A 13,779-nucleotide genomic window follows, 5' to 3' on the forward strand; every position below is an offset into this window, starting at 1 on the left:
GAATATGGCTTTTTTCAGACTAGAGGACTTAAGACTTTCAGTACAACCAGGAGAACAGAACACTGAACTGAAGTGTATTAAACTGGCCCAGGTTTACAGACAACGTAGACATCACATGGCCCCACTTCTCCATTTGAAGACTTGGTTACCACTGGTTACTTTTCTCCACAAAAAGTAACCGGGAACATATAATTTCTTCAACAGTTTATTTTAACACTAGGCCTAATTTGCTTTTACAGAACTGAAATAATGTGTTTCACAGCTGCAAAACAGTCTAACTCAGCTGTGAAATTTTACATTAGGTAAGTTTACAGACTCATATGAAAGCTTAAAAAAAAGAACCATGGCCCTGAGGTTGTAATGATGAAGTCTATTGAGGAAACGTTTTGCAGCGTGAGAGAAGGTGTCCTCACAGCCTCAGATCAGAAAAAAGTTCCCTCTCCTGGTTTCTTTTAAATCAGATGACATGTTAGATGCAGCTCTAAGTCAAGTGATTAAGTTAGGACAGTAATGTGATGTAACAGCAAACATGAGATCTAAATTAAGGTAGAGAACCCATGGGTTGGTTGTCACGTTGCTGACATGTGTAAATGTACAGAGCACAAATTCATGTGTCATTATCTGTGCCTTAATTTAGCTTCCTTCCCAAAAGTATTGGAAAGGGATTTTTGATTTTCTATATAAGTATTGTGAAAATGGTTTGCAGATGGTTTGCTGAAGATTTGCACCTCTGTGACATAAATCTCACATACTGAGAATATCTTAACAGATTTTTGCTAATTAAGTTCTTGTCTAGGTAAAAATCATAATGTCTGCAAAACGTCTACGATCCCTGTGTTAGCTAAGTTAAGGTTGAAACCATAAAAAATGTTAAAGTGTTTAAATATTAAGTGAGTTTAGTAACCTGGTTTCAGATCTTCCGAACACATCAACATCTCTGATTTGTTTGGCAATGAATGCCTGAATTCAGTGAAACAAAATGGCAATCTGGTCTGCTAATTAGGCTGAGAAATCAGTGACAAATGGAGCTACTGTAATTTGTAATGAAATAAGAGCACCATCTTTCTTTTTTGTGCTGTACAGCACCTCTATTTGGCTGCAATCTGACAGTGTAATGGAAGACAGCCTTAATCGCATCTATGAAAAGATCTCAAAATGAATGCAGTAACAATTGATCAATGTCAAATTTAAAACACATCAAAATACTACAGTACACTAAAACTACTACTTCAGCTAATTAGAGTTTTTGTGCAGGCCCCACTCTTCTATTGGGATTGCTTTGTGTGTGCAGATAAACCATACGTGGTGCAGCTGTGACTCAGGAGGTAGAGCGGCTAATACACAAATCACAGGGCTGATGGAATGACCCCCTGCTCCTCCTGTCAGTGTCAGTTATCAACAGCTCTTATTCGTCAGACCAGCAACTTGCATTGGTATGTGAGTGTGTGTATAATATAAATACAGACATTTACCATTTATTAATGCAGCTCACTAGCTGGCAGTGAACTGCTTTTATGTACATTGTAAAAGCAGCTCACCGCCGGCTAAAAGATGTTTTTCATTCAAGCACTCCAGTCTATCAGCGTAGCTTTGTGTCAAAACTATATTTATTTACACGGTTTCAAGTAAACATTCACAGAATAACTGAGATTCTTCTTTGATGACACAAAAATTGGTCCAAAGTGACAGTTTTCAACTGACAAAAGGTTTTGTTTCTACACAAATTTCATTAAAATTGTTTGTTTTTTTTTTCAAAAAAAAAAAAAAAAAGCTCTCAGACTTTCCTCTGAGAACATCACTCATCATTAATACCACGTATGTTTTTTTGTGTGTGTGTGAATCTCAACACATCACTAACAACGGAATAATAATCACCACTACTACTCAAAGACTGAACATCGAGTTTACAGTCTGAGGCAACAGAGTAACACAGATGAAACACTCAAGGGTCAAAATATGAAACAGAGACATAAATGGACACTGGAGTATATGAAGCAGTTTGAAAGGCAGTAAGTTTCAGAAGCCATTACGGCCACGAGGGTAAATCACCCAGTATATCTTGAGACTGTTCATTATTCATCTTTCACACAAAAGCACCTCACCACAAGGTCCATTCAGTAACAACTCTGGAGCTTTCCACTATATCACATGACCTTCCTCAGCAGATGGTGTTGCCATGGAACTGTAGATGTTCAAATTAACATTTCTCTGAGCATTTTAACAACTTGTCATCCACACTGCCTTAAAGTTGAGACTGAAAGTTCATGTGGTGAGATTATTTGGTCAACAGCCAGCATATTCTATTAAGGTGAACTTTAGTTGCCTCTCATTGCTGACTGAAGTTACAGATGATGACAATTGATTGCGAGGTCAAAAGCTGCTGGGTTGTGCACCTACCAAATTGGTCCTGCTTGGTTCACACAGCTGACTGAGTCTCACTGCACACATAGATGTTACTGGGCCTCACTCTCCTGCGGCTCCTGCCTGGCACTTTGGGACACAGTCTGCAGCTTTTGGGAATGAACTCCTGACAGGCCTCCCTGAACTTTCTGATCCTCCAGCAGTAAATGACAGGGTTGAAGACTGTCTTCAGATAGCTGAGCCACAGCGCGCCAATGCTTATCGGGTAGAAGACCGAGCTGTAGTAGAACTGCCGGCTGAACACGGCCAGCAGGCTGACCACAGTGTGCGGCAACCAGCACACTGAGAAGCCGACAAAGAGGATGAGGATGGTGGTGAAGGCTCTGGTCTTGAAGCTCATGTCCACTTTGACCTGAGGGGGCCGCTGAAGTCTCATTTTGCTGACTTGGTTGAGAGCTGGCAGACAGGAATGCTCACTGGTGTGGTTGTGGATGCGCAGGGTGTTGCGGCGCACCGTGTTGAGGATGCACAAGTAAGAGTACAGCATTACAGCAAATGGTACAAAGAATACTGCAACTGCCAAAAGCACTGTGTACCCACGGTCTGCCAGAGACTCGCTATATCCCAGCACACACTGCGGTGCCCAGGCACCCCCAATGCCTGCAGCACCTGTCCTCCACCCGACCACAGACGGCAGGGACACACACAGGCTCAACACCCATGAACCTGCGATCAGCAGTTTAGCTCTGTGTGGGGTCAGCTTGTCCTGCCGCTGCACAATGATGAGGAATCGGTCCACACTGATTATGAGGAGGATGGACACCCCCTCCAAGACGAACAGCCAATACAGCATGATGGAGGCTCGGCAGAAGCCGCTCCCAAAGCTCCAGTCGGCAGTGGCCACAGTGACTGCAGTGAAGGGCATGCAGAGCAGAGACAGCATGATGTCCGAGAAGGCCAGCGTAGCGAGGAGGAGGTTGATGGCAGAGCGCATGGCAGGTTTTTGGTAAACAATCAGACACACGATCGCATTGCCGAGGAAACCAATAGTAATCATGAAGATCATTATGGCTGCCAGGGTCACACGCAGAGTGACTGATACGAGAGGAGTCCCAGTTTCTGATGGCAGGCTTTCTGTTGTTTCTTCAACATTGTCCGGCTCCATGAAGTCACACTCCTCCAGCAGGCTTTCATTACAAAAAGCCATAACAGCAATTATCAGGGGATATCAACCCAAACGCAACTGGACATGGTTGATTATTGCTGTGGTGTACACATTAAGGTGTTGTTGAGCAGTTGGTTTTCCATGGTGATATCTGAGACAGAGACAACAGAATATCCACATAAGGCATTTTCAACAATACTTAGTGAAACAGCATAAGCACCTGTAACTTTTTGGAAATAAAAAATGAATTAAAAACTGACAATAAGGTGTTTGATGGATGTTGACATGAATTAACAGTGTATTATATTAATGTGCTGTCAGTCTCTTAAAAAGCTGCAGTAAACATGGCATAACCATAGAAAAAACTGACTGCCTCATTAGATAGTCAGAGGAGTTCAGCTGCTCAGTGATCTATTACTCACTGACACTTAAAAAAATGAAACAGTGAGAGGAAGAATGACATCCCAGTGATGCTGAGGGAGTTTTATAACACACAACCAACCAACAGACACACCACACTGTGAGATACAGTCAGAAAGGACAGAGATGTGTAGTCACTGGCCTGAATGAAGTCAATGATTAACAGCTGGGCTGCAATGTTTCACACATGAATAGAAATACACACAATTACACTACACAAGCACAGCAGAGTACACACCTATGTTATAGTCGCCTGTCTTCCCTTTACTTCAGACTCTGATGCAACCTTGATAAAACAGAGAGGCATCTTCAGGACACACACACAGGGACACGTCCGTTGCTATGGTTTCCACCTCATGCTCCTAGTGGTGGGACAGTGCAAACCTTAACAACATGTTGAGGTTACTCAGGTCTCAGATACAGTCCTCCCAGTTAGATTTGTACTCAGGAGCTGGGAGACAAGGAGACCAATTAAGACCATGTTTAATGCCTTGTGAACTTGTAGTTGTACCAACTAGATGAAGCAGGTATTTTTAAACTGCAGACATTCTGACTTTTCATAGAGAGAAAAGCACAGGAATTAATGATGGCTCCATTCTATTCAAATACCTCAGTAAGTCATGATAATATTATAATTATTTACACCTGTGGTTTTTCTGCTCTAACATGTCAAAATGTCTTGAAAAAGTAATAGCTATTGATTCAGTGACTGTGCTGTGTAGTGTTTAGGGGTCAGAGTCATAGTTACTGTCACACATATCTAATGCCATACATGTATATATAAAGTAAAACAGATTCATCCAAACATGTAAAAGGAAATAGTCTCTTTAGTGATTTTAGCTACATTCTTGCACAAAATTCTAAACAGGCCACTAAATAGCGTTGCTGGTTGTTGCCAAGGTCACCACTTCCATGGCAACAAGCAGCCTGTACTCTCATCCCCTGCACAAGCATCTATGACAAAATATTTTTCTGGGTCACTTTAACACTTAGGACTCATGACATGGGAATTAAACAGTCAGACTACCACTGAAAAATATTTTTATGAAACTTAAAGCAAGGATGATTCACTGTCAGACATAAGGGTGAGAAACACCAGAGGCTTGTTTCTTGTATCAAGTCATCATCTTACCACATCATCAGTAAAACTAGTCAAATGTAGGTGGAGTAAAAACCCTGCAGTCCAAAACTAAGCCTGCATGCAGCCTACATGAAAATAAAACAATGAAATGAAAGCATAAAATGCTTTATTTTGAGTGTCAATACACTTTCCTTTCGACATTAATGACCAGGTGCAAATTAATTCGAAATGCTAATGGTGTGATTTGCACTGCAGGGGCTCCTTAGCCTCTTATTTCAACCAAAACAGGTGGTTTTACTCAGCTGCTGCTCAGCTCATGGGCTGACTGATCAGGTGATGAGAGACTTGTGTACACAGTAACAGAGCGATATCACAGCCTGAGAAAATCTACATCAAAACACCTTATGCAGAAGATAAATTTAAACAGGCCTCCTCCCGATTTCCTCATTTTCCTGCTAGATTTAATGTAGTATCAGATACAAGTGTAATTCATTTTAAGAGGATTTTGTTGGTATCACCTCCTCGACGCAGGCTGTTACTGTTCATTGTGTAGTCTGTGCGATACCATTACCCATGTTTTCCTGTACTGATAATTCATGGCTTCCATGTATTGACAGTTAAAGAGTTTTTACACAGCTTCATCACTGAGTCTGTACAGTGTGTTCTCACATTCACACATGAGCCTGTGTCTCTCCTACACCTGTGTCTCACGACTCTCTCTCAACCTGTCTCCATCACTACTGAGTGGAAAACAGGTCGATGTAAAAAATTTCAGAAACATTAAAATGCCCGATTCTTCTCAAAGCATCGAGTAGGGGATTATAGCAATACATCAATATACCTTTGGGTGTAAATAAAGGCCTACCTCGATTGCGTTTGGGACCAGGTCTTGTGCTCGTCCGCCGGCGAGTCGATCAGCCCGGTGACAGCGCTCCTCTTCCTCCTCATTGCCGAGGTTTTCCTAAAATACCTCACTTTGAACGTTTCACTGCCGTATCGATCGCCATCGTGCCGCGCGATGCTGACGCCAGAGGAGCAAGTGGTCACTGATTTAAAGGAGCAGTGAGGAAGGGGAAGAAAGATAATCCATGTGCACCGCAAAAATCATAACTGCAACCTAACCTAATAACCTAATATTATAAAATGTACTTCAACTGTATGACACAACAATAATGATCCACATACATGACAACTATAACATAAACCATCGACCAGAATGTGGTAGAATTTACTCAGAGTCGATCCCCTAATTTTATATTTACTATACACCCCAATAAAATGGACAGTTTACACACAGAGCAGATTACACGACTATTTTCTTTTATTATTGAAGATGCACATTAAGAAGACAATATCGTAGGGAATCGTAGGTTTTGAGTACCGATCATTTACATCAGTAACAGTTCAAATTGTCATATTTACTGTATTTTGACCGAAACAAGAAAATTAACACACACACACAAAAAGAATCTTACAATAATAATATTATATATTAAAAACGCTCTTTCAATTGACAAAGGATCAGAACACATGCGTTAATTATTTTGCCCAGGAGATGGCAGCATCATATCTTATATTAACTCGGCCTTTAGTTGGTGAGGCATTTGTGTTGGTATGTTAGGCCTTTACAGTTAGGGTACTTGTAGGTATAGGCTTGAGGGTTTGTTTTTGTTTTTTTTAAATCAGACTTAATCAAAGTTGCAGTGCCTCTTTTTGGAGCACCAGATATCCTTGATAATGATAATTAAGTACAAGAAAAACATGCTGACACTGAGTTGAGCTATTCCTCTGCAAGTAATTCAATTGTGCTTCACTTACAGACAAAATTTGTTGTATTCGTGATATTCGCACGCTTACAATTCGTTCACACATTTAGTATGCGTGCTGAGGTTCTTTTTCATGGGCATGCTTGTCTAAATTGGCATCATGCCCGTGTGTTGAACATGCCCATCAAACGAGTTCCACTCCACCGGTCTGGCACATGCATGCTCGTCACGTTCAGTGGCACCCACACAACAAGCTTGCTGGTGAGAGAATTCATTTCCCTGACCATTATTCCACAGATGTTTGCTTTAATTTCCTCCTGATGAAGAGACTTTAGTACTCCATCTTTCAACCCTCCTCCCTCAAAAAAAGAAAAAAACACAGGCAAAGTAGAAAATGTTCACCACTAAATCAGAATATTCAGAGGACAGGCATAACAATATTGACTGAGCCATGTACAGATAATTGTGTTACATTTGGGGGGGTGGGGGGTACTAACAGGTTTGACATTACATCCACCTGAAATGCACCTTTCAGGTCTTTTATTGAGGCACACTAGCACTGCGTCTGACTCAAGGTGCGAGTTATGTGTTTGTGCTTCACACTGAGGTAGCCATGATGTGTTAATCAGTGTTAGACTTCAGTTGTTAACCAGTCTCAGCAATGTGAAAATAATTACCACCAAACAGTGGGGGCCAATAATGTGCAAACCACAGTAAAATAGTTACAGGTGAAAAACTTTGCTGTTGCTAAATAATGTTGTTGAGCAGGTGCTGGTGTGTGTCTGTTGTGTGAGACTGTGCCTCAAATGTGGGACACAAACAGCAATCATTAAGGAAAGGATTATCAAGCAATAATTGCCTCATGTAAAGTACTCCTGGAAAAGGCTTTAAGAGCAATTATGGGTAATTATATTAGCAGTTGTTATAGGAAGAGAACCACGAACGGTCCTTGTGTCAGTGACGCAAGAAACAATTATCTCTTCATTTCAGTATCACATACACATACAAGGAAAAAGCTACATTTTGGTGTCATCACAAGCACAGATGTGAGATGCACTTTCATATGAGCTGAGCTGACAGAGGTGTTTTGGGGCTCAGGTTTGGATACTGTGCTATCATCAGCTCATACCCTCAGATCCGATCATTGATATTCAGAGAGGACACCCAGCATCATGTGATGAACCCCCCCCACCACCACCACCACCCCCATTTCCATCCTTATCTCTCGTCTTTACATCACTAAGCGTTGAGGGGATCATACTGCAATCCTGGAGGCTTAGACTTTGCCTTCGTTTTTATCAGTGAGCTTTGGCTTTTACAGCTTGATGGGAATACATCACATTAAGAGCCGTTGGTGGATGTTGACAGTGAGCTGTGGTGCCACCTGTCCACCCCTGTGCGATACTGTTGTGTTATTACTGTACAAGCTCTGAGCAAACAGAAGTCTTCCATCACATTAACACTGTGTGTCCAGTAATGTAGACTGTGATTGGCTTTCATGTGAATAAAACTGTGTATGTTTTTTATCTGCTTCAAGTTGCTTGATGCTGACAAGTCCAGAGCATCTCTCCAAAGCAAGAAACAATATGTTTCTACATTTTACTATAGCATCACTGTCTGGTAAAAGCATTGTTTCAACTTGTCTGGAGCTAAGAAAAATATATCCCCACATTCACTGTGCATCTTTGTGTTCACCCAAGTGAGTTGGAGAACTTAAGTTTAATTTAATTGCTTTTGAATTTTACCAAAGAACCATTAACACATTCTTCAGAGATTGAAAATTGACTGAGGATAATTGCCTTGGCTGACGTATAAAGACCCATTCAAATCGCCCATTCATACAGGAAGACTGCTATTTATAACCACAAGGCCCAAGTCTCCCTTAAGTCCTGCCAATGTTCAGCTAAGAAACACACACAGGCAAATGCACACCTTGCACACTTTTTACATATTTGTCTGACTGTCTACATGTGTTTCGACAGGGATAAGATTTTTTAAAAGTTTTTAGAAGCATGTTGCATGAATGAACTCATAAGAACAATTTAATCAGGACTCGCATTAAGAGTGACAGAGTTTCCTATAATGTGAGTTTCCTATAATCCTTTTCCTGTTTCTCTGACTCCCTCTGATGTTATTAATAAGATTTCTTTTATTTGTAACATCAGCACATGTATGTTTATGTTTCTGCATGCATTTATTATTTTGCATCATTGTGCATTTGTGGGCATGGATCAGAGACGGAGAGAGGAAACACAGACTGTTTTTCAGAGCCAGGGTCCCAAGCTTCTTGCTGCCTATCTGCCAAACCCATCATCTGTGGCAAAAGATCTGCTGCCTTGTGTCACTCCATCTCGCTGTCACCTTGGCAACCGCTGCCGAGGTGAACTGCCAGCTGGGATAGCCGACCTCCGTTGGCTGCGTTCCACAGAGCTGCAGTCCATAGCACCGCCACAGGATGTATGTGGCTGGACTGATATGGAGTATATCACAACAAAATGTAAAAGCAAATTCCTAGAACAGACTGATGCGATGTGTTCAATCAGTTTCAATCAAGTCACCATAGCTTCATACAAGCAGGAGGTATAAAAACTGGGAAATGGTGTTGGATAGCTACAAAGCTGCTGGGGCTCCTACTACTAAATATTTTAATTATCGACAAATCTGCCAATAATTCTCGATTCCTCATTTTGTCTACAAAGTGACAGAAAAATGCCTTTTATGATTTCCCACAGATCAAGGAGGTGAAGTCAAATTGCTTAAACTCAAAAGACATTCACTCAGTTATTATTATATATGGCAAAGGAAATCATCAAATCTTTGCATCTGAGAAGATAGAAACAGGCAAAAGTTTGGCATTTTAGATTAAGTGGTTGATCGAGTAGTTGCTGAGGGATTCTCAGTCGGTCAACTAATTGATTCACTGACAGGACATTTCTGTTCTAGATGCTGCTATTAACAAGAAAGCCCAAAGAGAATGATGTGTGTATTTAAAAGAGACTTTAATTTTATTCTGTATATAACTCTGATAATCTCTGTATACTGTCTTTAATTCTCATGAAAGTCGAAATTTGCCATTTTGACAGGTAGAGCCTTGTTGGTTTACTGGAATATATCCATTCAAAAAAGCAGGAGACTGTGAGTTTAATATTATGTACTACATATAATATATAAAAGGCTGAACTCAAATGATAGGTGGTGGTGGTGTGTGTGTGTGTGTGTGTGTGTGTGTGTGTGTGTGCACGCGTGTGTGGATTTGAATAAAGTGGGACTTTAACCTCAGATATCTTCACACAATTTTCCCTTATGTCAGATTTATTAAATAATTAGTCTGTTCCATGGAAATAAACACAGTGGAAAAAATAAATAGTCCAAATCATCACACAAGAATACACAGCAGACTTAGTTGTACATTAACTTAAGGGAGTGCTTACTAATTCAAAAAAAAAAAAGAAAAAAAAAAAAGAAGTAGTAGTAGTTTCCTATGAAGGAAAACACATTACTGGAATTATTTCTGCTCTTTGACCATCTTAAACTGTGTCACAACATAAAGCCACTGACAACACAAAGGAGAGAAACACCTTTAAAAGAAGATAAATTATTGCTTATTTAAAAAAAGCAACTTAATGCTGAATAAAGCGCATTAAATCAATGACTTTCATTAAAAAAAAAAAAAAAAAAAAAAAACGTCGATTATAGCCCAGTCTAGCCTGTGGGGACATTAAAATCTGCAGCATTACAAGGGAACTTTGATTTTTAACCGCACAAAGATATGTAAAGAGCGTTTTTCTGTTTGGGCGTCTTGGCTTTAAAGTCTCTGAAAAATCTTTATTTTTCTGTTGCCTGTGATCTTCAGGTGAAAAAATTGCCTTAAAAATTGTTTTCTATTCAGACTCATTTTCTGTCCCAAAGGCTGATTCATATAGTGCAGAAAAATACCCGACGATTCATAAACGTAGACATCTGTCCTGCTCTGAAATGAACACACACTGGATAACATTATTGTGGATCAAAAGACACATGTACTGTAAGAAAAGTTAACCAAATATTCAGTCGTTCGGGGAAATGTTTCTCTAAAAATCTATTCAAACACTTAACCCTGTTCAGATTTCTTATCCGTCAATTTGGTTAAGTTATTTTCACGTGTCGCTGTACATCCTCTTGCAGTCTATGGAGGGAGACGGTGTGTCAGGACCGATGCTGCCCACCTGTGAGTAAGCGTCCTCCGGGGTACGCGGGAGTCCAGGTGGCGTCATGCGCTTCTCCTTCTGCCTGCGGTTGCAGAACCAAACCCTGACCACCTCCTTCTCCAGCTGCAGAGTGTCCGCCAGAGAGTTGATCTCCTGCGCGGAAGGTTTGGGACACTTGAGGAAGTGGCTCTCCAACGCGCCTTTTACGCTCACCTCGATGGACGTGCGCTTTTTCCTCTTCCTGCCCTGGGTGGCGATCTTATCGATGCTGGTCGGGCTCCCGGTGGTGGAATCGGCTTCCTCCAGCCATTTGTTGAGCAGAGGTTTCAGCTTGCACATGTTCTTGAAGCTCAGCTGAAGCGCTTCGAACCTGCAGATGGTGGTCTGTGAGAACACGTTGCCGTACAGGGTGCCCAGAGCTAAGCCCACATCTGCCTGTGTGAAACCGAGTTTGATTCGCCGCTGTTTGAACTGCTTGGCGAAATGCTCCAAGTCGTCGGACGTCGGGGTGTCCTCGTCTGAGTGCGACTCGTGGCTCACAGCGTGATGCTGGTGGAGGTGCGTGTGGTGATTGTGGTGGTGGTGTTGAGGGTGATGATGCTGGCTGCCGTGGTCCAGCTCCGGGGACTCCCCGCGCACCAGCCCCGGGTGCATGAGGCTCTGCCCGGCGTGTGAGCTGAGCATCCCGTTGACTGTAAACCCGCCTGGCTGAGAGTAAATGAGGGACTGCTGCTGCTGCTGCCCCTCTGTGATGCTGATGTGCGCAGCGGACGTGCCTCCCCAACTTCCCGGGTGCGTCTGATGGGGTCCCAGATGTGGGGACCTGTGGTGCAGAGCGGAGCCTGAGTGGAGCTCCTCCCTGCCGGCGTTTCTCTTCGCGTCTTGCTGCTGGGAGCTGGGGGGCCACGGAGAGCCGGCCTCGACCGCAGCCACCGCGGCTGCGGCTGCCGCGGCTGCTGCGTGAGGCAACGATGTCACCCACTGGTGAGCATGGCTTAGCATGTGGCCCCCGTTGCTCGCCACCATGGCTCCCTGCATGAAGTCACTCTGCACCATCTTAACTGAAGGGTCCCCTCTGTATCCACTAGAAACCGTGGTCACAGCGGTGCTGCCCGGCTGCATGCCACCACCCCTCCGATCAGAGTGAAGGACCGGGGCGGATAAAATCCTGCTGCTGGCTAGGTATGGACTTGAGGTGGCTGTTGCCATCCCCCAAAGCATATATCTTGATATGTATTTCTCTCTTCTGATGTTTGGTTAAAGTACCACTTTATTCTAATCCATAAATAAATTCAGTCTATGTCAGCATGAGCGAAATTTTTGCGCGAGTGGTTAAAAAAAAAGTGTCAAATCACTCCATGGAGACTTCGGTGACAATTTTAGTTATATAGCAGCTTGTGCGTGCTCAGACCTGTGTGGCAAAACGCACTTTGTTACGCATTCCTGTGCGACAAAACGATAGTTGTCAAAAACTTTTCTCTGTCCCGCGAGCTCCGCCGTGCGTAATCCACAGACCTGACGATGTGTGAGAAGAGATTCTTCTATCCGTGCCAGACCGAGGAGCAGCTGGACCGCTCACTTTTCACTCGACTCTCTGATATCAGCGCTTTTCACTGCGATTAAATGATAAAGAGAAAAAAAAACTTGAAAAGCATCCGCGGTCCTCTCGGTTGTTTCGCTCTCTCCCATCTGCATCTATCCGGCGCGTCCTCTGCGGAGCGAGGGAGACGAGCATGTGTTTACGTTGTGCCAAGGCTGCGTATTCCTCTTCCGTCTCCATCCAATTACAACTGGAAGACTCTGCAAAGCTCCCGCTGATTGGACGCGCAGCCAGAGAGGAGTTGGTGCGTCTCACGGTCGAGCCTGGGGTGCACAAAGTTCTTGCGGAAGGAATAAGCAACAGTATGCTACAAAATATTACAACAGGGAAAAAAGACAGACGCTGAGCAGTCTCGTTGTGTCTTTAAGGACGAACAAAGTGGCCTAAGAATAAATTATCTGAAGAAAAGGAGCAAGAAAACCTGCAGCAAAACAGGACGTCCTCTAAAACATAAAAATAAAGAATGTAATATTATCATAATTAGGTTAATTATTATTATTGCACTTCTTTAACCAATTCTGACGTTATTAAAAAAAAAGTAAATGCCGCACAGTTGTGAATTATCACTTTTATAAAAACGCAATGCAGCGCGGCCTGTGTCAAGGATACTCAAGTCAGCTTTTGGGTAAACAGGGGGGTTTGTACGCCTCTTGCATCTTAATGTTCTCTCCTTTTCATATGGTAAAGGAAAAGGCCACGGTGGCGTGACGCGCCGCTCTGTTGAGAGCTGAAGGTGCACAAAAACCAGCCTGCAGTCCGATTCCCCCCCCCTCCATCCTCATAAACACAAACCAGCTCTGGTGGGATGTTTCTACGCTGGGTCAGTTTATGGATGGCCTGCTAAATACGCATGTCGTGGGGAATTTTCTACCTCTGCTTTGCCTCGGTTTTCACGGGTCTAAAGCATCAATTGAGACGCATGGAGTTCTGTGACAGGAGGAGAGAGCCAGGTGCAGCCAAGTAAATGTGCTAATTTATGTTTTTCAGCGGATTTGTCTTGGATCTTATCCAAAAGGTAAAAGATAAATAGACACAAATATGAATTTGCCCCACCTGCAACATAAACTGAGCCTTTTGTCCCAACAGTTAACCACTAACACACCCACCATTATGTTCAGTTATTATGTTCTGAATTACATTTAGATTTATCCGATTTTGGGAAATAGTTAAGGTTGGAAAAAAGTAAATAGTAACTACAA

General features: G+C 42.6%; 2 protein-coding genes across 5 annotated transcripts; both read right to left on the bottom strand.

Moving 5' to 3' along the window:
- Positions 1–1,757: 1,757 nt before the first annotated feature.
- gpr45 (G protein-coupled receptor 45) lies at positions 1,758–6,077 on the bottom strand. 4 transcript variants are annotated; one of them, XM_018702271.2, is made up of 3 exons: positions 5,893–6,077; positions 4,185–4,232; positions 1,758–3,677 (listed from the first exon to the last, which is right to left on the bottom strand). In XM_018702271.2, exon 3 carries the CDS (start codon positions 3,566–3,568, stop codon positions 2,417–2,419), a length of 1,152 nt encoding a protein of 383 aa, XP_018557787.1. In that variant the 5' UTR covers positions 3,569–3,677; positions 4,185–4,232; positions 5,893–6,077; the 3' UTR covers positions 1,758–2,416. The 4 variants fall into 4 exon arrangements, with proteins under 4 accessions (XP_018557787.1, XP_018557786.1, XP_018557785.1 ...); XM_018702270.2 differs by having other exon boundaries at positions 4,185–4,308; XM_018702269.2 differs by having other exon boundaries at positions 4,185–4,397.
- Positions 6,078–10,083: 4,006 nt separating this feature from the next.
- Positions 10,084–12,698, bottom strand: pou3f3a (POU class 3 homeobox 3a). Its single transcript, XM_051070802.1, has one exon. It carries the CDS (start codon positions 12,199–12,201, stop codon positions 10,930–10,932), a length of 1,272 nt encoding a protein of 423 aa, XP_050926759.1. The 5' UTR covers positions 12,202–12,698; the 3' UTR covers positions 10,084–10,929.
- Positions 12,699–13,779: the final 1,081 nt, after the last annotated feature.

Source organism: Lates calcarifer, linkage group LG1, assembly GCF_001640805.2.
Source record: "Lates calcarifer isolate ASB-BC8 linkage group LG1, TLL_Latcal_v3, whole genome shotgun sequence".
In the NCBI taxonomy this organism is placed as follows: Eukaryota; Metazoa; Chordata; class Actinopteri; family Centropomidae; genus Lates; species Lates calcarifer.

Bases quoted from the DNA above. Each gene is read 5' to 3' on its own strand.
- gpr45 (XM_018702272.2), bottom strand. From the start codon at position 3,568: ATGGCTTTTTGTAATGAAAGCCTGCTGGAGGAGTGTGACTTCATGGAG.
- pou3f3a (XM_051070802.1), bottom strand. From the start codon at position 12,201: ATGCTTTGGGGGATGGCAACAGCCACCTCAAGTCCATACCTAGCCAGC.